At 42.1% G+C, this 23,444-nt stretch overlaps 1 protein-coding gene across 5 annotated transcripts in view; it reads left to right on the top strand.

Annotated features, from left to right (window-relative positions):
* Positions 1-23,444, top strand: part of LOC126271856 (proton-coupled folate transporter-like) — a 247,947-nt gene that overhangs the window by 158,662 nt on the left and 65,841 nt on the right. Inside the window, exon 9 of one of the 5 annotated variants that reach the window (XM_049974203.1) lies at positions 21,751-21,834. The exons of the other annotated variants lie outside the window; for them this stretch is intronic. Within the exon in view, the coding sequence (XP_049830160.1) occupies positions 21,751-21,834 (84 nt within the window). The remainder of the gene's footprint in view (positions 1-21,750; positions 21,835-23,444) is intronic. 5 annotated transcript variants of the gene reach the window in all.

Below are 23,444 nucleotides of genomic sequence, written 5' to 3'. Positions count from 1 at the left end.
TTTAAATTGTAAGACAATTCCACAATCTATTGGTTATGAACTGTAGATTAAAACTGAAGAAACTGCAAAAAGGTGGGAATTAAGGAGATGGGACCTGTATAAACTGAAAGAACCAGAGGTTGTACAGAGTTTCAGGGAGAGCATAAGGGAACAATTGTCAGGAGTGGGGGAAAGAAGTACAGTAGAAAAAGAATGGGTAGCTTTGAGGGATGAAGTAGTGAAAGCAGGTAAACGGACGAGGGCTAGTAGAAACATTTTGGGTAACAGAAGAAATATTGAATTTAATTGATGAAAGGAGAAAATATAAAAATGTAGTAAATGAAGCAGGCGAAAAGGAATATAAACGTCTCAAAAATGAAATCGACAGGAAGTGCAAAATGGCTAAGCAGGGATGGCTAGAGGACAAGTGTAAGGATGTAGAGGCTTATATCACTAGGGGTAAGATAGATACTGCCTACAGGAAAATTAAAGACACCTTTGGAGAAAGGAGAACCACTTGCATGAATATCAAGAGCTTTGATGGACACCCAGTTCTAAGCAAAGAAGGGAAAGCAGAAATGTGGAAGGAGTATATAGAGGGTCTATACAAGGGCGATGTACTTGATGACAATATTATGGAAATGGAAGAGGATGTAGATGAAGATGAAATGGGCGATATGATACTGCGTGAAGAGTTTGACAGAGCACTGAAAGACCTGAGTCGAAACAAGGCCCCAGGAGTAGACAACATCACATTAGAACTACTGACAGCCTTGGGAGAGCCAGTTCTGACACAACTGTACCATCTAGTGAGCAAGATGTATGAGACAGGCGAAATACCCTCAGACTTCAAGAAGAATATAATAATTCCAATCCCAAAGAAAGCAGGTGTTGACAGATGTGAAAATTACTGAACAGTTTAATAAGTTACAGCTGCAAAATACTAGCGCGAATTCTTTACAGACGAATGGAAAAACTGGTAGACGCCGAACTCGGGGAAGATCAGTTACGATTCCGTAGAAATGCTGGAACACGTGAGGCAATATTGACCCTACGGCTTATCTTAGAAGAAAGATTAAGGAAAGGCAAACCTACATTTCCTGCATTTTTAGACTCAGAGAAAACTTTTGACAATGTTGACTGGAATACTCTCTTTCAAATTCTGAAGGTGGCAGGGGTAAAATACTTGGAGCGAAAGGCTATTTACAATTTGTACAGAAACCAGAGGTCAGTAATAAGAGTCGAGGGGTATGAAAGGGAAGCAGTGGTTGGGAAGGGAGTGAGACAGTGTTGTAGCCTCTCTGCGATGTTATTCAATCTGTATATTGAGCAAGCAATAAAGGAAACAAAAGAAAAGTTCGGAGTAGGTATTAATATCCATGGAGAAGAAATAAAAACTTTGAGGTTCGCCGATGACATTGTAATTATCTCAGAGACAGCAAAGGACTTGGAAGAGCAGTTGAAAGGAATGGACAGCGTCTTGAAACGTGGATACATGATGAACATCAACAAAAGCAAAAAGAGGATAATGGAATGTAGTCGAATTAACTCAGGTGATACTGAGGGAATTAGATTAGGAAATGAGACACTTAAAGTAGTAAACGAGTTTTGCTATTTGGGGAGCAAAATAACTGATGATGGTCGAAGTAGAGAGGATATAAAATGTAGACTGGCAATGGCAAGGAAAGCGTTTCTGAAGAAGAAAAATTTGTTAAGATCGAGTATAGATTTAAGTGTCAGATTTAAGCCTTCGCCTTAATGAATGCAGCCCACCTAACACAACTGCCACGCACTTCCTTCTGCATGGCAATTCTCAGCAGGACTCTCCAGGGGCAGTGAAGATCCTCCTGCAGCCTTTTCTATGGGAAGTGTTCGATCACCAACAACACAGCCCTAATTGGCTCGTCCTGAGTATCATCTCTGATCACATGAAACGCTGGATCCGAAGACAACACTTCAGCGAAGGCTACGTGCTATAGACCAGCGTAGATAATTATTGGAAAGCACGGGCGACTGCCTTCTATGACGATGGGGTTGGAAATTTGGTATAACGCTCCGACAAATGTCTAAGTTGGAGCGGCGACTATGTAGAGAAGTACCTAAAAAGTGTAGCTAACTCTTGCAAATAAAATGTTTCTGATTTTCACTGTGGTTTCCACTTCTTTCCCAAGCGATGATGCGTTTTCAAAAGATATTCGCACTCAGTTCGTCTTTATGTGACTTAAAGTGATAGAAGATAAAGTTGGAAGGAATGTTGCACTCTATAGTTCCCCATGTATTTTGTTTTAAAGTATCATGTATTTTTGTGTAGGTGGACACTGTGTAGTACATGGGCCAACACTGTTAGTCCTGATTAACGTAATTTCAGTTATTATCTGTGCCTCTTAGTGACGATTTATTTGCCTAAAATGAATATGATACTTCCTTTCAAATGGCTCTGAGCACTATGGGACTTAACGTCTAAGTTCATCAGTCCCCTAGAACTTAGAACTACTTAAATCTAACTAACCTAAGGACACCACACACATCCATGCCCGAGGCAGGATTCGAACCTGCGAGCGTAGCAGTCGCACGGTCCTGGACTGCGCATCTAGAACCGCGAGATACTTCCGTCTCTAGTTGTACATAGTAAAATAAATATTTGATTAATCAAAGATGATGGTTACAATCTTCTTCTTCTCCTTTTCGTTTTGACGAACTGCGTTCCCCATTGGTTCATATCAGGTTTTCCTCAATTGGGGCCTCACGCGCAGAGTTGTATTTTCTTGTGTCCTCCTGTCGCAGTCTCCTCAATCCGTCGTGTTTTAAATTCGTTGCTCTCGATAGAGCATCTAAAGAAATTCCTTGTTGTAAATGTTTATTTAATGTCCATCCATATCTCTGAAATCCTTATGTCCAAGTATATTTTGATCTTCTTTGTTCGCCAATAGTTTATCACAAAATACTGTATTTGCAGTAATGAGTAATTGCAGTCCACGCTTTATTAGACGCTGAAGTAAATGAGTTCTTTCTTGTGAACGCACTGGTATGGAGGCGATTCGGAAAATTATAACGAAAGAAGGTACTGCCTCGTTTGAAGAGGAGGCGGAACGTTGACACAAGAAACTCGTTTTGATATAGACTGAACTGAAAATGAAATTATATAGCGATATGCACTATACAGATGGCGGTAGTACTGCGTACACAAGGCATAAAGGGGCAGTGCATTGGTGGAGCTGACATTTGTATTCCGATTATTTATGTTAAAAAGATTTCCGACATGATTATGCCAGCACGATGGGATTTAACAACTCTGAATGTGGAATGATATGAATGGTGGGCTCCATGTGGTTTGACTTTAAGATTGATCTCTGCTTAAGACTACCCAGGGAAGATATTGTATGTTAATCAGTTGAAATCGATTAGCAAAAGTTAATAAAACGTGATTTCGAGACTGGTTGCTCCATATGTGGTAATTTTGTGGAATGATAGTTGGAGCTAGAAGAATGGAAGTTTCTGTTTAGGAAATCGTTAGGAAAGTCAATAATCTGACTTCCACGTTGTCAAGAGTGTGCTGAGAATAACAAATTTTAGGCATTATCTCTCACCACGGACAACGCAGTGCCCGACCGCCTTCACTTAACGACAGAGAGCAGTGCCGTATACGTAGAGCTGTCTGTCCTAACAGAACGTAACACTGCAAAAAAAAAAAAAAAAAAAAATGAAAACAAAAACAGCACAAATCTATTTGTGACGTACGACGGACCTATCAGTTACGACAATGCGGTGAAATTTCTCGTTAATGGACTACTGCAGCATCCGAACGATGTTTGTGCTTTTGCTAACAAACCGACGTCCCCTATAGCGCCTTTCCTCGGCTCGTGACCGTATCGATCGGACACTAGACGATTGCCTTGTAAGATGAGTCCTGATTTCAGGTGGTAAGAGCTGATGGTAGTGTTCGAGTGCGGTGCAGGTCCCATGAAGCCATGAGCCCAAGCTGACAACAAGGCAGTGTGCAAACTGGAGATGGCTCCATAATGGCGTCGGCTGTGTTTGCATGGAATGGACTGGGTCCTCCAGTCCACCTGAACCGATCGTTAACAGGACATGGTTATGTTCGGCTACTTTGAGACCATTTGCAGCCGTTCATTGGCTTCATGTTCCCAAACAAAGATGAAATCTTTATGGATGACAATGAACCATGTCACTGTGCCACAATCACCAATTGGACTTTACTGTTCGTATACTCAGTGGCCGACCAACGGCTTTTGGACTGTCCGCGAAAGATAGTAACAGAAAAAAGATACTGAGAAATAATTCGGCGAAAACACGTCTGCGGAGTGTGGAGAAGCTAACGGTGTTAGCGACTTGGGCGACAGCGACGGCCTGGTGGCTGGGCAACAAGAACAAGAGGAGCGACGACACCGACGGAACGGCTCGTTGTTCCTCAGAGAGGGCGAGTCACGGAGGAGCGGCACTGTACTGGGCGGCCGCGCTCCACGCAGATCCACTGACGTCACAACTACTTCGTCAACTCGTTAGAGCGGTATTATGAGCAGTCTGTAGTGACGTAACAGCCAGCGATGGTAAAAGCACACGTATTACGGAGGACATCGTCCACGGCGCGTGTTGCAAATGGGCCTCTGCAGCTGACGACTCGTACGTGTGACTCGGTGACAAAGTCTACAGTAGGCACGCCACGTAAACAACCCCATTGGACTAGAAAGCAACAGATGTGTCGATTTGTGAGATGAAGCTGTTTCCTTCACACAGCGTCAGGATTCTTGTTCTTCCTGGAGAACGCTTGCTTGATACACGCTTCACGAGACGTGGGCTAGATGGTGGGGGATATATCCAGGAGGAAAGTTTTTCATGCTGTAACATCATGATAAGGACCTCCATTTGATATCCTGAACCTCAAGTACCATTGTTTCGATCCACATTGCAGAGCATCAGAGCAGATATCACATATCTTTCCTCAGAACGTACAGGTAGTGCATTGCATATCCAATTTCAGCGTCAGAGGTGGATCAACACGCTATTAGAGTGGTGGTTTTAGTGATCTGTTTTAATGTTCGACAAAAAATATAAATAATAAGTAGTAGATACCTAAATACAGCATAGCTGTCAACCAAATACGATCGTGTGTCTCCATTGGAGACATAGCTCATTTTAACTGTGTAAACCAGGGCAGTAAACTGACCACACCCAATCACACTATCGCAGTTTTGCAAACAGGACCATTTCTGTATCAGCTGAACTGGATTATCCTCTCATGAATTCCATACCCACCCTCCCAGAAGAACAACAACTAAACATCTTATAATGACTGAAGTAATACTCCTGTTTCTTCTATCATTAGAGTAAATAAGTAATTACTCTTAATTTGTCAACAATCCAAGCCAATGCATGTAATTGTTGCTGGGTTATTTGCAGAGTTTCTGCCCTTTGAAGACCATGGACACGGAACGGAAGCTTTCAGTTCAAGACGATGTGTCGCGCACTGACCAACAGTCAGCCATTCTCAATGACGGGGAGAAAATCAAATCTTCACGCAAAGGTGAGTATAATCGCTACCAGACAACGTGTATCACCCAGGAAATTGTCGTATGTAAAGGACAAACAGCAATTTACTAGTCCTGTTTCTTTGTAAGCAGTTTCCTAGGACTCTATAAATATTAGGTCTTTACATTGTCTTCAGTTCTTTCTGTTTCTGGCTGTAGCTGTCAGAAGGTATAACGATATTTCGTAGCCTTTAGGTTTCACTCTGCGACTGACACCATTGCCTCTGATGGTAATTGTGCGGATACTTAAGGAATCGTCGGGCTTCTTTTATAGTTAGAAGCAAGACTTTAGCTAAGTTGTCTCAGTCAATAGATAAAGAAACTCTGGCCATGAGCAAAGGTATCGTAAATGATACCCCGAGAGGCACGGCTCTCCTGCATTCAAAGCCACATATGACATACGCCACACTTAACGGAACCTTGTCACATAGGTCTTCAGCTAGACGAAAAACTTTTAACTGTGATACAGACATATAACACGAGCTATAGCAGATGAAGTATATAGTGTCGTACGAACCAGAGACAATGGGATACTGTGCACAAAGTAGGCTTTGGTGCATAAAGGAGGATGCAAATAAACGGCGTACGCATGTAGTCTTAAAACCCTGATATAATAACTTCGGGGTAACTGTTTATTCGAGAGATTCGAGAACTTGTATTATATTATCTCACTTCTGTCCCGGTGCATGTTGTATAATATTGGTCTGAGCATAATAATATGTATATTAATTTTATGATCTTTATGAGCAAACCAGCCGAGAGTGATAATTCATCAACGCGTAACTACTGAAGATTATTTCGGATTAGTACTACATATACGTAGCAAAGTCTTTAGAAAGTATTCGGAACAGTACGAACGAATGTTATTAAAGTGGAAGGTAACGTCGAAGAATCTGAGCTGTTCACGATAAATGTCATTCGACGGTACTTGTTTGTGCCGGAGGATGACACGGTAGCGCATTGTAGGTCAAAATGCAGTTCAGGACACGAATGGAATCGCAGGCCTCAGATAACACTGAACACAGTTTACGCTTTCTTCAAGAGAATGTCGAAATGGTAGTGCTAAGTTTACTTCAGTGATATCATTATGTGAAATTTTTTGTCGTAGTGTGATGCATAGAGTGCATAATGGAGAGATATAATATCATATATCTAGTGAGAGAAGGCAGAGTCATCTACGAAATCGTTGAATCCATCAGTATGATTTAACAGAGTAAGTTTGGGAGATTAAGTGAAACGTAGACTACTGCGATTCCACAGTATATGAGTGTACTGTCTGACTCACAGAGGAAGTTATAGTGTCAGAATATGAAGTTAGAACTGTGCTAAGTTTTCGTACAGCGTTCCACAAATACAGTACTTTCGGATTCGTGTAAGGAACATGTGATGCACGGATACCTCATGAACCAACAGAGTTAACTCCAAAAAATATTGGATTTGTGTTTCTCGCATTCTGAAGTATGTGTCACCCACAGAGGCAAACGCAACAAGAAGTGTGCAGTCAATGAGTACTTTTAAACGTGCGCTCTGTGAAGTACAGCGGCCTATAAACAATGATTATAGACATTTATTTTCACCAGTTTATAATGTTAGACGCCATTCACCTTTAGAGAAGTCTAAATCATTAACACTTAGGATAATTAAAGCAAACGTCTTATAAGATGCTGAAGGGAGAAGGTGTAGTCTGAAACGGAAGACGGTTACTCACATCAGCAAGACTTACCATTGTTGTATTTCAGCATTTCGTAATTAACTGACCAATCTTGAAAGTAACTGAATTCCTATATATAATGTAAAATAGAAAACGCCCTATAACATTGTTTCTGTATTTGGGACCACATGCTTACAATGTGTATGTTAGCAGTCTGTCATTCAGTGTCCAGCACGTGATACAAAAAAGTTCTTAAATTCGAGGAGATGTAATATCGATGATCCATTACAAGAACGTAGCATCGCAACAATAGCGTACTGCGTAATTCGATACTTACGTTTCACGGACTGATTTCATACAGGAGACACAAACAAATCTTTTATTCGCATCTAGTTCTCGGAAAGTATAGTCTAGTTCACACAGTCACAGTAAATAATAGAAAGACCAATATAATGCCCGATGACGACAGTGATAAGTCACAATATGAAGGAAGTCTTGTACACCCATGTACATATACACACGTAGTACACTGCACGCCACATTATCGTATAAGCAACTATGCCTTGCCTGTCTTGGTGTTTGCTATCGCCGTTGTTAATAAAATTGTACTGATCACTTTTCCCAATTTCTGTAATATTCCAATATTTCACAAAAAAAATGGTTCAAATGGCCCTGAGCACTATGGGACTTAACATGTATGGTCATCAGTCCCCTAGAACTTAGAACTACTTAAACCGAACTAACCTAAGGAGATCACACAACACCCAGTCATCACGAGGCAGGGAAAATCCCTGACCCCGCCGGAAATAGAACCCGGGCGCGGGAAGCGAGAACGCTACCGCACAACCACGAGCTGTGGACATATTTCAAAGCAATGGAAATTTTACGAGTAAAAATTACACTTTTTTGCAAAAAAAGGTTTATTTAAAAACTAAAAATTTATTACTGTTGTCATGGCTAATTGATATTTTGGTTTTTTACTCAGTTGTTAGTAAAAATAAAAAACTCGTATTATAACAGAGAGCAAAATAATAACGAAAAATATCAGTTCACAAGAACTGAAATACTGGTATAGGTTTTATCCTGTCTGTTTTCGGGATCCCTAACACACAAGTTTGGTGTTAGTCTTGGCCACTGCACGCACACACAGATCGTCCAATATACCACGCCACATGGCAATGGGTACATTATTCTCTGTGCAATGCTGTACCGATCCTTATGCCACGTCGTTTGTTGTTAGTTTCTAACTGCAGGTAATGTTTTAAAATAGTGCTGATCGCATTTCTCAGTTTCCATAATGGCCCGTTTTTTCAAAGCTATGGAAATGGTACGAAAAAGCGTTACTCGTTTTTTTTAAACAAGTTTTATAGACAAAACAAAACTTTTAGCACAAGAACTCACATTCTGTTTTGACTTGATTGTTAGCAAAAAAGTGGAAAGAGAGAAAGAAAAACAGAAAATTCCGAGTATCCACGACTAAAATACCGGTATCGACTTAAATCGGTGAGTTTTTCCCTTGCCTAGGTGGGGTGGGCCTTCGAGCGCTGACTGCCACTTGAGGTTACGGCGGGTAGGGGATGCGACCGGGTCAGTATGTCAGTGCACCTGACGATGCCAACAGGGTTGCTCGCCGAAATAATGTGATCGTGGGCTGTTTTGTGAATATTCGAAATAATCATTTGCTAAATTAGAGAAGGCAAGGCTTATAAGTCTCACATTCATTCACGAATAGACTATTCTTCTTGCACAAAAATCACTTCCATCACTGAAATTTCTATGCCCTTATTGACTCCAGTCTCACGGTGAGGCACGAAATACAAATTTTTTAGTTTGTTCGGTGCTGCGTGGAGCTAACCTAAGGATATTTCAGCGCAATGGTGGCGAGTGCGACCGACGGTGGAGCCCATGGTGTTGCTGTTCATGTTTTCCAACACGGCAGTGGGTTCATTCGACAGCGCGCTTTTAACACAGCGCGTGTGCCGCATGGAAGACACGACCGACTGCCCGGACGACAAGCGCACCGAAGCCGTCACGCTGATCATGTACAAGACCATCATCGAGGCGGTGGTCCCCGCATTCGCCGCATTATTCATTGGCAGCTGGAGCGATAAGTTCGGTCGCCGTCCCATCTTCATATGGTCATTCCTCGGTACGTTAACCACGGTTCCATCACTGTTTACACTACCGTAGCAGATAATTAGGTAAGAAACCAGAATTCCACGAAGGTGTCATCGGAAGAGAATCTGCAAAGCTAACATGAGCGGAAGTAACAGTTTGTATGCAAATATCATTTCGAGTCAAAGATCTGTATGACTTATATTAAAGATAACTCTTAGTCTACTGCAGCCTCTGCTGTGATGATTAAAATTCTTATGGCTGTTGTTCCACATCATTGTGTAAAATACATTAATTGTATACTATAAAACCAACGTTTCGACCGTATTACAACAGCCTTCCTCAGGACAAGACTGGATGGACAACCATCAGCCGTATAACGGAAACGCGACACTGAAAATTTGTGCCAGATCAGTACTCGAACCCAGATTTCCTACTGATAGCGAGCACGACTCCGAGCAAGACTGAAACCACGTGCTTACAACCTGCACTCATACATCCATTCTGTGCCGTCGCATGCAGGGGAAGCTTTTGAATTGAAAGTCGTTTGCAATATATCACACTTATCCGCCAAACTCGGCATGCAGCATTCAATTAACATGTCTCCTCTGGATAGGAATATAGATAATGGATGTGCGAGTGCACATTGTAGACGCTTGGTTCACGAGATATGTATGTTTGTGTATGGCCATTAGTCGTGCTACGACATACAAATTATAAGGAGACCATTTGCGATAAGTAAGAAATCAGTATTCGAGTCCAGGGGAGGCACAAATTTTTATTGTCGTCATTTCATAACACAGCCAACGGTTTCCCATATTCAGACTGCAAATACATATCATATATACGTATTTTAGATATCTGTTGCGTATTTTCAATCCAGATAGTTGGCCAAGAGCAGGTTGCCGACGCTTAGGTTTTCACCGATCGCGCGTAGTGGCCGCCGGGTGTGTAACGGAGACTGTGTGTGCTGTGCGCAGGCAACACCGTGGCGTACGCGGCGTGGGCGGCGCTGTCGGCGGTGCCAGACCTGCAGCCCGAGTTGCTGCTGCTGCCCTCTGTGGTGGCATCCTTCAGCGGCGGCATGATGAACCTCATGGGCGTGGCCAACATCTACATCGCGGACGTCGCCCCCGTCGACGACAAGGCAGTCCGGTACGTCCTTGCAAGCTGGCGCCTCTCTTCCTCCTACTTTTACGCCTGGCGACCGTCTGTGAAGCGCGTAACAGACAGTACTCCCGTTATACCACTTTCTATAGTCCGCTTAAAATTACTTGACAGTTCACATCTGTCGCATGACACGACAGTATTGCCATAAATTCTAGCACTCGGTTATAGGCGACATGCAAACATGGTGGGTCACTTCACAGCTGCTGAAATGCTGTGCATGCATCGTGCAGCAACGCTGGAAGCTGCTGCCATCAGGAATGGCGGGAACATGAGATGCTCTGATTTTAAACGACCAGTTACTGAACTTTGGCAGACAACCTGTTTTATGACCCTGAACTTACAGTCGCGTCAATCAAGCTCGTTTTGCTCCCGGCTTTTAAAGCTGACATGTAGGAGCAAATTCCAGACAGAAAGAAACTCAGTTTCGTCCTTAAAAACGAACTGTGACGTTTCGTTTTTGCTAAGCGCTATGATGCGATGCCTATCGATGAGCAGCTCTGATTGGAACAGATTTGTATGTTATAGGCGGCAATAGCAGACTCCATAATAAACGAGAACTATACGAAGGAAAATAAGAGCAAATAAAGAAGTTAATATGAAGATCAAAATAATCCACCAAAAGACTAAAAATAAAAAAATTGATTGAAACCAATTAATTAAAAGCAATTATAATCAGAATTACTTTGGTTAAGATTTAAGAATGAAAAAAACGTTTTTCTCACCTGGCGATATGCGAACACATCGAATTTACGCTGTACACTGCCGTGTTACCACTACACTGTGGAGGAGCTTCAGACTACGTCCTTATATTTATTTGCATACAAAGTCAGTTGCAACGACCATTTCCTGCGTTCAAAAAGTTCGATTTTACATCATGTCGTACGATGTTTACCTACTGTAGGCCAGTCTCTGTGATGATAATTGAATCCAAATAGCATCTTGTACGAATGAATCCAGCAGTCTTTGGCTAGTGGCGTGTAGGAAATGTGCGTATTTCACTACCATCGTCATGTGTGTGTGTGTGTGTGTGTGTGTGTGTGTGTGTGTGTGTGTGTGTGTGTGTGTGTGTGTTTGTGTGTAATAAAATGCGAAATAAAAGGCCAGACACAGGATTCGTGATCCAAACACAACATGAAGAAAAGCTAGACAAAGAACTGTAATTTAGCTTAACTGACCAGTCTCTGGCAGTCTGGCAACAGTGTATAGTTCAGGCGTGATGTTGAGCGCTCTGACTGGATGAATACACCTCCAGCACGTCAACTGTCAAGTAATTTTAATCAGACTATATCTGAGAAACCCGGAGTTGACTTTACATGTTTTCTATTACAAAGAAAAACAAAAAGTTTGTGTTTATAGTCAAGTATTGACTACGCTTTGTTATTTTTTTAAAACTCTTGCATCCTTGAGCTCCTTGCAACCTTGTCCGGTTAATGGCTGATGCTACAGTTCACACTTTATTAATAATTATAGTACAGAGTTACATCACCAGTTAGAGCTACATTTTCCTCAAGTACACCAAGTCCTTTCATCCATACATGTATTTTCTCTTCATTACTAACTTTACGACAGGAGTGGGTATACAATGTAAAAGGCATATTACTATATACATAACTAGGTCTATATTGGGACTTAGCATCTACTCCACAATGCCAGGTCTTTATTTCTATGTATCCATAAAAACACTTTTGAAATTATAAAACAGTCGTACAAAGTAAGATGTCTAATGTACAAATATATAATTACAGTATTCCAGTTAAGAAACTTGACCTTGACAGTTTGTGTACATTGGGCGCTCTTGCACTGCGAGTCTACAATGCGATTTCATTCCATGATTTTTGATCCAAATTTTAAGGAGGTGTTTCTTATTGTAAAGCAAATTTCGAATCTTTCTAGCACAATCGCGTCTCATTGGATAATAGCTGAAAAGGACCTAAGCTCTCCAGTGGTCCAGCCTGGGGAAGATGTTAAAAACAACATCTTAGTGGATGCGATGATACACTGCTGTCGGTTTTCTTAGTAAGTTAACAGAGCACTGTGGCTAGGTGTGGTGTGCGTACTGTAAGACCTTCAGTACACACACCATCAGATTATTTGACTTGTCGCTCTAACGAAGTAGGCGAGTGTCAACAATGTGTCTCGTGGTCTTATCATGGCGTGTTTATCTTCTGCCGTTCGGTCAGATGATAGAAATGTCACTTGCATGCTTAGAGTAGCAAATTGATGGTGACCAACTTTCAACAGAACTTGATTAATTTTCACACACATTTATTAAAATAATAACCAGCACAAAAATTACTTACCTTGGCTCTGGATGTTATTTACAATTGACAATCTGAAGTTCCTTTGGTATTGGTGTGTTAACCTTATTCTCATATATATCTCTGATACTTGACAAAAGTGTGTATACATTTAACTTCATGGCTATGTACAGGAATATGACAATCTTATTTGGCGCAGACTGAAACTTGACTATAGACTGGTACAGACAAATGTAGAACTCGTACAGACTGGTACAGACTAATGCACACTTGTACAGACTGGTGCAGTCTAATGCAGACTGGTACAGACTGGTGCAGTCTAATGCAGACTGGTACAGACTGGTGCAGTCTAATGCAGACTGTTAGAGACTGGTGCAGACAAATGCAGACTGGTACAGACTGGTGCAGACAAATGCAGACTGACTAATTGGAGGTCTGTACACTCGCTATAATACCTCACGCTATCATGTATCACTGCACGAGTGTGATCCGTGAGGAGAAAAGGTTCTACGCTAGTAGAAATCTCATTGGCTGCGTTACATATTAATACGTGGATTGTCAGAAGCAGAATTTGGTCTGTCTCTATGGCAGTGCCATCTCGTAGTGCGGAGACAGACGAGCGCTGCGCCTGCACTGTTGTGCTTAGCAGGGCGCGCTCTAGTAGGAAAGTTGTGTACGTGCTGATTACGCAGAACTATGTACACAACACTAGGTTTGGCATCTTCTATATAGATGAACTATTTCAATACACAGTACCCAGACTTCCTGTTCGAATGAAAGTATCATACGTTTGTGATTTGTTCGTCCTTTGTTATTTTCGTGTTCACTACCAACTGGTAAGTACAACTTTTTTTTTCTTCAATAATACGAGGTATTAAATAACTACATTTCAGAAAACAAGTTTATTCGATGCACGTTCGCTGCTTTGTTAATGTCAGATTGTGGTATAAGCGATTTGTTTGCCCGCTGTGCGCTGGCATTCTGCGAATCACGCCTCAGACCTTTGGCTGCCGCAGGCTGGGCTTCCTGGACGCGTCGCAGTACACGGGCACGATGCTGGGCTCAGGGCTGTCGGCACCCATGACGGCTGCTCTGCACTACTACGGCATGTACACGATGGCCTCCTGCCTCATGCTGGCGTGTCTGCTCTACGCCATCTTCCTGCTGCCGGAGACCGTGCCGCCGTACACCCAGCCGGAGGACGTAAGTCACTGCTGCCCCTTACAGTATTTCTGCCGTCCTGCGAAGAAGACTGCGGTCCACAAGGCTTGTAAATTTTTGTCTTTCGTGCTACTAAAAATGAGAACTTCAAACAAACAGTCATTAAAATGTCCAGAAGTATGCGTGTCCTGACAGAAATGAATAATGCACATAATAAAATTAAAGCCGCATGGGACACTGTGACAGAACAACCAGTCAGTGTACAAGATTCCACAACACTTAAACTAAATTACAATGTTGTCACTGATAATTCACAAGTTGCAAGTACTTCACCAACAAATATAGGTTTAAATGGTTCAGTAGAAGAAGCAAGAGAACATATCAAAAATGCCATTCCATTAAGCTTTAAGCACCTAGAAGAAGGGCTAATGTTCTTCACTGAAATTAAAACAATTATAAAAATTCTAAAACACAAAAGCTCTTGTGGGATTAACGGTGTTTCAGACAGAGTTCTGAAACGTAATTAGAACCCAATAAGTATGTCATTAGTGATATATGCAGTGCAGCACTGACTCAAGAAATTTTTCCAGATACATTAAAATATCCAAGTATTAAACCACTACATAAGAATGGTGACAAGACAGATTTAAACAGTTATCGTCCAGTTTTCTTACTGATATCTTTTTTCGAAATATTCGAAAAAGTAATGTACTCCAAATTAGTCACACACTTAAGCCGAAACGATTTACTTAGCATATCACAGTTTGGATACCAAAAAGGTTGCTTGACAGAGAACGCTATTTATACATTCACTCATCAAATAGCAAAAGCTTTAAATAATAATTAATCATCCGTTGGTATTTTCTGTGAGCTCTGCAACGCCTTCGATTGTGTACATCATGATTCTCTATTAGAAAAATACGAGTTTTATAGAATTGATGGCTTTACATGCAGAAGGTTGTGCTGAATATTTCAGACAGAATCGAAAAGGTAGAAAATAGTGTAATGATTGGAGTAAAATAACAAAAGGTGTTCCACAGGGTTCAATTTTTGGTCCACTACTATTCCTTATATAAGTGGATGACATTGCACTTTCATTTAATATTCACTTTCATTTAATATTCAACAAGCAAAACGGGTACTTCAGTGGATGATACTAGTGGTTTCAAAAATTCTATTACAGAGAAAGCAACAGAAGAATTAGTACATGGTATTTTCCAAACAATTATTGATGGTTCTCCTAAAATGGACTCTCTGCAAATTTTGGATAAACACACTACATTCTCTACTACACAGCAAATATAGTCATATCAACAATGGATGCAGCACATGAGAAGAATCAGTGAGTGGGGTTGAAAGCTCCTGATTTAAGGGTGCACATCTTGACCTTAACTTGAACTGGAAGGAGCATGTTACTGAGCTTCACAAACAGTGAACATCATTAGCAGAAGACAAACTTGTTGGTTCTCAGAACTCCACAGCTCAGTGTCCTACAATGGAATGACACATGCCTGCCTGCAGAAGGATGATTCACAACATCTGGCCAGCGTGCTGATTTACAAGACAATTTGTAAGCAATTTTGCCTGAAATTATTTTAGAGACAGAACAGGAAAACGAATGTGTTACTATACAATTATGAGAGTAAACGCACACTGTAAGGTGGTAGGAGGTCACACTATTGAATAAAAGAGTAGACTACTTGCTGCACATTCCTTAAAAATCAGCTTATTAGAGCATTATCGTAAATTTGTGCAACTCTTCATCCCTGTTACGTTATAGAACTGAAGTTAATTTAATTCACAATGGAGGCTGTTGTACTTCGTTACTGTCCCTTTATATGGTGTAGAATAAGATGCATTACCAGTCAAAACTGGAAGTGCTTTATTTAGGAGACAACGAGTTTCGGGATTGCGCACATCGTCAGGGTTTTATACATTCATTTTCATGTTTCCACACTCGATGAACTCGCCACGTCAAAAGTTTGATGTGGACATGGAAGTTCGTGACAAATGTCAAGTTAAAGTGTGAAAAATTTAATATATTTGTAAAAAAGTTGTAAAAAATATGTGTATATCTGTTGAAACGTCCCCTTAGAAAAATGAATGAATGACCGTGCTGATAAACCTCTTACATTATTTGATTTTCAAACAGCTGAGCAAAGCTGAACGTACTTGGACATTTCTCCCTTTACTTATTCCAATCAACACTAAACTGACAAACAATATTTTTAGCGCAACGCAATCTGACTTTCAAAAATCCCTACAAAACAATGGCCCTGACTAACAATAACTTATACCTTTCATGAATCACTTACCTCACAAAAAGTTTCGTTAGTCGAATCAGTGCAATACAGCGAGCGCCAATACTGCCAGCTAAATAAAAGATTCTAACTACTGAAGGCACTAACTGCTGATAGGCATGGTTAGCAAATGAAAGGTTTTGATAGAGAACATTGTTATGTATTTACCTCAATAGTGTTCAAAAGTCATTATATAATGACATTCAGTCTTACAAATTTACTGTCTCTGATCGTCCGCTATCAAAACTCTGGCATCTCTCTCCCCACATCCACCACTACTGGCGGCTCACCTCCAACTGCGCAACGCTACGCGCTGTTAACAGCACTGCCCAACACTACAATAGCAAATTCCAACAATACAAACCTGTCACAGACTGCTCACAGCACAGTCAGTGATTTTCATATAGAGCGCTACGTGACTTTACCAACATAAAGACCTAAACAGCCTACTTACACTGTATCCCATGACTTTTGTCACGTCATTGTGGATCATTCGCTCGATGAAGGTGTGGCTGCTGGAGGGCGTGTCAGAACGAATACTTCTAAAGAAACGTTGGTGTGTCTGATGCCCTCAGGAGAGCTGTGGCTGCTGCAAGGGGATCTTCCGGCCGCAGTTGGTGCGCGACGCGCTCAAGACGTGCCTCAAGAAGCGGCCACATAACGGCCGGGCCACCATCTTCATCGTCATCTTTGTCGTCATCAGCGGCATGCTCACCTTAATAGGTAAGCACTCAACCTATTCACAGATGTGTTAAACGCTCGCTTGATATTCCTACAATACAGCCATTAACTAAATGTTGCTCAAAGAAATGATCTTACCGTTCCCTGCTAACCTTCAAAATTGCAACACTACAAAAGATAGTAAATAACGAAATTTTACTTATTGTGCTTATACCCAACAGAAGAGGAAAAACTACTGCATTTCTAGGTGATTTGGGGTAAGAGGGTGCAGAGCTGACAGCAAAAACGGTTCTCGTCCGCCTTGGTATCGAGTCAACCAGAGCTTGGATCACAGACGCGGGTACGTCATTCCGCGGGGATTCAACTTTGCGCCAGGGCTTATCAATCGTAGTAGCTGGTGACCAGTCTCAAGCCAGGTTCTCGGAGACACGTGACTAGGTGTTTTCAGTGAATGCATGGTTTGAAGTACGTACTGGAGAGGACAACAGCCGAACACCCTCTGTGGGCCAGGACAGCACCAGCAACATGAGTATTTGCTTTATGTTATTGAAGGATGGCGTCACACAGGTCTCGAAGTCAGCTCACAGATACTGGCCCTAAAACGTAAGAAACAGCGAGTCTGCTGTGTTCATTAAAGACAACAATGTCTTCCCATAAACAATATTAATTGTGATATCTCAATGACATATCTATTACATAATCTTTCCTCCTACAGAAAACTAGGTGCCGCCATTCCTGCCTACTTTCTGCGATTCCACCGAAATGCTAATCATTTGCATTATGCCCTCGCCGTATACCAGTTTTAATGGCCAGCACTGGATACGTGCTCAGTTTCTATCTTTTTTTGTTTTACAGAGCAAGTCCTATTCGACAGCAACACTCTAGCCTGTAGTGCGACGGTTGCGACGTAATTAGCTGCTTTCACGTTGGCGGGCATCTGCGCTGGCCACGGAACAAACAGATCGCTCGCGCGTTTCCTTCTCCCCGACAGTGGTAGAGTTGTACTGTTCAAGGCAGGAGCGTGACGCATTTTGTAGTCTATCTGTTCGCGAAATCTCTCCTCCCTCTAATCCCTACTTGCTGTTTGTTTTGCAGGTGAATCAGTTCCCGCTTACAATCTCTTTAACGACATTTTGAAGTGGGGACCAGCAGACACGCAGCTGTACGGTTTTTACAATAACGGAACCACAGCCCTAGGTAAGTCGTTTAATGATAACTATTCATCTCCATTTAAAACATTTAACATTTAATTTGGTATACAAGTTTATATTTGCACTGTGCCTTAAGTAATTTTACTATGATTTGCTTCGCTATAGGCTATAAGCCTATAGAATCTAAGACGGAAGCAAAAACTTGGGACATTCCAACCAACGGCAGTATGTCGAACCCTTGTGGTTAAGCAAATTATTAAGAACTAGTTGGCATTTAGTGTCTTTATTGAACTTCAACACTACCTTATTATTTTAGTATAATTGTTTGTAGCACAGTTTATGGAAACAGCATATCGAACATGAGGGGATGTTTCCAGAATGAAATTTTCACTATACAGTGGAGTGTACGCTGAAACTAAAATTCCTGGCAGATTAAAACTGTCACAGCATCATTCTTTTTTCCAGCATTATTAGTCTTGCAGGATTCGCTGGAGTTTAAGGATGAGAGGTGAGATACTATCAGAAGCAAAGCAGTGTGGTGAGCTTCGGTAGCGCAGTCGTAGGGCGCGTGCACGCCAAAGGTAAAGCTCCCGAGGTCCAGTTCGGTCCTGTACACAGTTTTAATCTAACCACAAGTTTTCATATCTGCACACGTTTCGCTGTAGAGTGTAAATTTCATTCTGGAAACATCCACTACGCTGTGGCTAAGCCCTGGCCCCCAATATCCTTTTTTGCCTATTTGAACCTTCCTCACATATCCCTGAATACTGACCATTCTTCCCGGTACATTCCGTGCAGTGGGATTAACACATTGCACTATAAAACATGAAACGATACGAGGGAGTCTGTATTCCAGTTATGACACCAGTGTAGGTAACAGTACACATGAGCCCGATATATGACACTTGTCAATGCCATCTCAGTATCACACTTTTTCGTTGTGAATTATTTAGAATAGATTCACAGAAAATACGGCGATGGGTAATATTGAAATCTAAATATCAAAGGAAATACCAACAGTTTCAAGCACTTTTGCTATTGCAGTACATACAAGCAATGATTGTAGTTGATTTGGAACAGAAACGATTTTACCATTCACTCTCCCATATGAAGGGAAGACAAAAATCGTAATCCTTGATTAGTATCTATAATTTTGTATTTAATCACATGACTCAGAACTGGCTTGCAAAAAAATACTGGTGTGGAGTCGTTTCGGTGACATAAGATACCAGGAGAGACCCCAGATTAGATGCTTAGTGACAGTGAGAGAGAAGACAATGACCTGAGGAGACGTGCTTTACAGGTACCCTGATTGGAGTTCTGGTGTTTGTGCGCTGGCTGCGACTGCACGACGCGTGGATAGCTGTCATTACTTTCGGCTGCAGGATCGTCGGCAGCACCCTGTACGCCATAGCTCCAGACTGGAGGTTTATGTATATAGGTGAGTAAAAGGATGACAGCATGCTGGTATCGTATGGGTACTGGCCTCTAGTTCTCTCCTTTAATGCACCGTTAATATCCGATAACACTCAACACATCTGGGGAGAATTTTCTGGGATCTAATGACATATAACTGTCATGTGCGATGTCACGTATGTTTAACGACTGTTGTTTCTAAAGTAAAATACCTTTCAGTTTCCTGCATCGTTTTTGCTTGTACAGGCAGCATTACCAAAAACGTACACTGTAAGTCTAAATATAGAAGGCCTAGAGGAGACACCTCTGTGTGAAGTCAGGATATCTGTTTGGAACCTGTGAAGTGCCAACGACGCTACTAAGAAGTAGAAGTTAAGAAATTGTGCTACCCAGGCAGCAAGATTATCCGTGAGGATCGAGCAAGGAGGACAAAGAAAGCAGGATAGCACTTTCGAAAAGGGGACTACTATCCTAGAGAAGATAGTAGTTTTACGTTGAGGAAGAAATTTCTACGTATGTTTATTTGGAGCACAGAATTGTAGTTTGTGAAACATAGACTGTGCGAAAATTTGAATAGACTAGCATCGAAGCCTTTGAATGATGGTGCTACAGAAGAATTGTAAAAATCAGGTAGATTGATAAGATACGGAATGATGACGTTCTCCACAGAATCGGCGAGGAAAGAAACGTATAGAAAACACGGACAAGAAGAACGGACGAAGCCTGTTGAGCCATCAGGAGATAACTTCCTTGGTACTGGAGAGCTGTAGAAAGTACATACTGTTGAGGGAGACAGAGATAAGAATTAATTTAGCCAATAATTGAAGATGTAGTTTACAACTGCCTCTCTGAGATGAAAAGGTTAGCGCAGGAGATGAATTCGTGGCGGGTCACATCAAACCAGTCACAAGACTGATGACTCAAAAAGAAAACAGAGTTCAACCATTTATTCTCGTTGTTTACAAGTCGTCGCCCTTCCTCACCAGCCTCGGCTGTTGCTCATCAGCTACGTGTTGGATTCCAGCTGACGTCTGTCCACTCAGCGCCGCTGTTGCACGCCCAGGTGAAGTTGTGTGAGTCCAGGGCCGTGGTGAGCTGCCGCGAGCAGGCGCGGCCATTGTCCAGCGCAAAGCGGTCTCGGGCTGGCTGCTGGAGTGTCATTGACCCCTCTCCAGATTCTACGATGACCGTTGATGACCCATTCGCGATGGACATCGTACCGTAGTTCTATGGTCAATTGATCTCCTCCCTACTCCTGCTAGGTTTCAGCACCTAGAGAACATGAGTGTTGGAATGTCGACCCCGAGAGGCCCTGTTGCTTGTTTCCGCATTGAAGTTCAGTGCTGGCAGCCCCCTGTGATGTATTCTTGTCGAAAGATAGTCACTTTCTCCAACCGTAGATGGTAGGTGGCGAGCAGCATGAGGTTCATCACGTGAAGAAATTTGTGGTGCAACATGACGAAAAGAAGGGATCAGAAGATGGAAAAAATACCGAGGAATCAAGGAATCGTCAAATTACTGACGATAGTGTGTGGGTCGGGAAGGGGGGGCGGGGTGTAAGTTGAAAAATTGGCCCAAGGCTTGACTACAGATAACAGGTTCAAATGTATGTAAGGTACAGAAGTTATGTAGAGACGGAGGGGCTCGTACATGATAGACCAGCGTGAGAGTTGCATGAAACCATGTGTGCCTATACTTGTTAGTGTACGTATTATTCAAAAACATTGTCATGAACCATACTTATATTTTCATTTGTAATTAATGTATCATCCCAATTTCATATCACGACTTTATCATAACAACTGATTCAAAATATTTTCATTTACTTATACCGATTCCTAATACCAACATTGCTCTAACTAATCATGATTCGGATGTGAACTGCCTTGTTGTTAAGTGAGAAGCACGTTAAGTCTGTATGTTTTGTGGGAGTTGACTCAAGGTGTGTCTCATTTCACAGAGAAATGAGATAAAATGACGCTACTGGTGGTAAAGCACGGTCCTCTCTGGTCAGTCACCACAGCGGAAGAGCGGAAGAACCACAACCCAGAGGTAGCGATTCACGTTTCAGTGCGAGGCACGTAGCGGTGTTTGTATGTGGAGAGGAGGTCATAGCCCACATACACAACATTGAACTCCCGGAACATGTGATATTAGAATGATTCTTACAATGAAAAACCCAGCCGATGGGACAAATGTCAGAGAAGAAAATAGCCGAGGCCCGATTGGTTGGTTTATGTTGCCGCTATCCTCTCCCATACTTCCATCCAAAGTAGCACCGTCACTATCTGAGTGAAGAAACAAAATATTGTATATTTGCAGGTGGTGCTGTCAGCTGTTTTGGTGGAATGGTGTGGGTCCTGGCCAGAACTATGTTGGTGAGGCTGGTGACGATGGACGAGATAGGTAAGCCTGTTTATGGTTTTTTGTTATGTATTTTATTATTTCAATTTCTCGTAAAATATTTTGTCAACTTTTTATAAGAGTTAGGACAAACAAATACACGTTATGTGCTCAAGAGAAAACTGACTGCCATTTCATGTGAGTATCTGGCTGCTTAGTTCTCAATGACGAGGTGTTCGTCTATCGTGCGCAGGTCAGGTGTTCGCATTGGTGATGACTCTAGAAGCGATAGCACCGCTGCTGGGATCCCTCATTTACGGACAAGTCTACAAGGTGACCGTCGCTACATTCCCCAGCGCCTTCTACTTCATCTCCGTCGGGATCTTGGTGGTCGATCTCATCCTGCTGCTGTGAGTACTGCTGTACTATTAATTTCCTTCAACAGGCAGCATCTGCAACTGTCAGTAAATAATTTTTACTGAAGCACAAAGCTTTTTTTTAGCTACTACACCAGCGTATTCATCTGTCACGTATTTTTCACCTAGGCAAGTGTCTGACGGTCGGTTGTTTTACACCATGGGAGTTTAATGCGTCTGAGGTATTGTACCGTGTGGCACGATCTTCGACCTGACAAATTTATTGGCTTCCTTCAGTGCTCATTCTTGCGATCTGGTTGACGCATTGTACAAAACTTGCTAGAGACAAATCGCGTTCCGTAGTTTTAGGCATTCCAAGTCAACTAAGAACAGCAAGAAATATTTTGTATGTTATGCTTTTGTGTCGGCCACTTCACTCCCACTGGTACCCACAGGGGTGTCAGTAAATTTTCTTTCCTGTGTAAGTGATACATGTACCAAATTTGGTATAGGTGTTACAGAGATATGGTAACATGTCCACTGACTTTGTTCCCATCACACCCCGTCCCACCCCCTCTCACCGAAGAGGTGAAACGTCATCAAGATGTCACTAATAAGTCAAGTGACTCAGAAAATTATCGATTCGATACTAAAATGCGCTGTTATGACATAGTATTTACTTATTTTTATATTTTGTCACTACTTTTAGTCCCAACACTCACAGTGTTCCTGTAAAAATAATTTACAGGTCGTACAGGTACAAAATTTGGTTGTCATGGGTTCACACTTCCTTAGTTATCTTCCTATAGCACCCTCCGTCCTTTTCATCTGACCCTACCACAATGGGCGGCAGGTGGTTCTTACCTTGTCTGCGCTTTTTTGCAGACATTAAGATTGGCTGAAACCGATCCAGTGGTTTAGGAGGAGGTGCGAACCGTACATACATACGTGCATGCGGCCTCGCTCGCGTACGAGCGTCTCACTTATATGACACTCATCTCCTATTTCGTCTTCTCTCCGTCCACATCTCAATCCTCTCTCTGTCCATCTCCCTATCCTCACTTTTCCTGTCCACCTTCTTCTCTTCTCCCACCCCCCCCCCCCCCCTTGTTGCAGTACATCTTTCTGTCCACCTCCAAAGTCATCACAACTCCGTCCGAAGAGGCCTTGGAAGGCCCAACGTTACCGACCGGCCGCCGTGTCATCCCTAGCCCAAAGGCATCACTGGATGCGGATATGGAGGGGCATGCGGTCCGCACGCCGCTCTCCCAGCCCTATGTTAGTTTACGAGACCGGAGTCGCTACTTTTCAGTCAAG

Source organism: Schistocerca gregaria, chromosome 1, assembly GCF_023897955.1.
Source record: "Schistocerca gregaria isolate iqSchGreg1 chromosome 1, iqSchGreg1.2, whole genome shotgun sequence".
In the NCBI taxonomy this organism is placed as follows: domain Eukaryota; kingdom Metazoa; phylum Arthropoda; class Insecta; order Orthoptera; family Acrididae; genus Schistocerca; species Schistocerca gregaria.
This window is presented reverse-complemented; position numbering and strand designations above follow the sequence as displayed.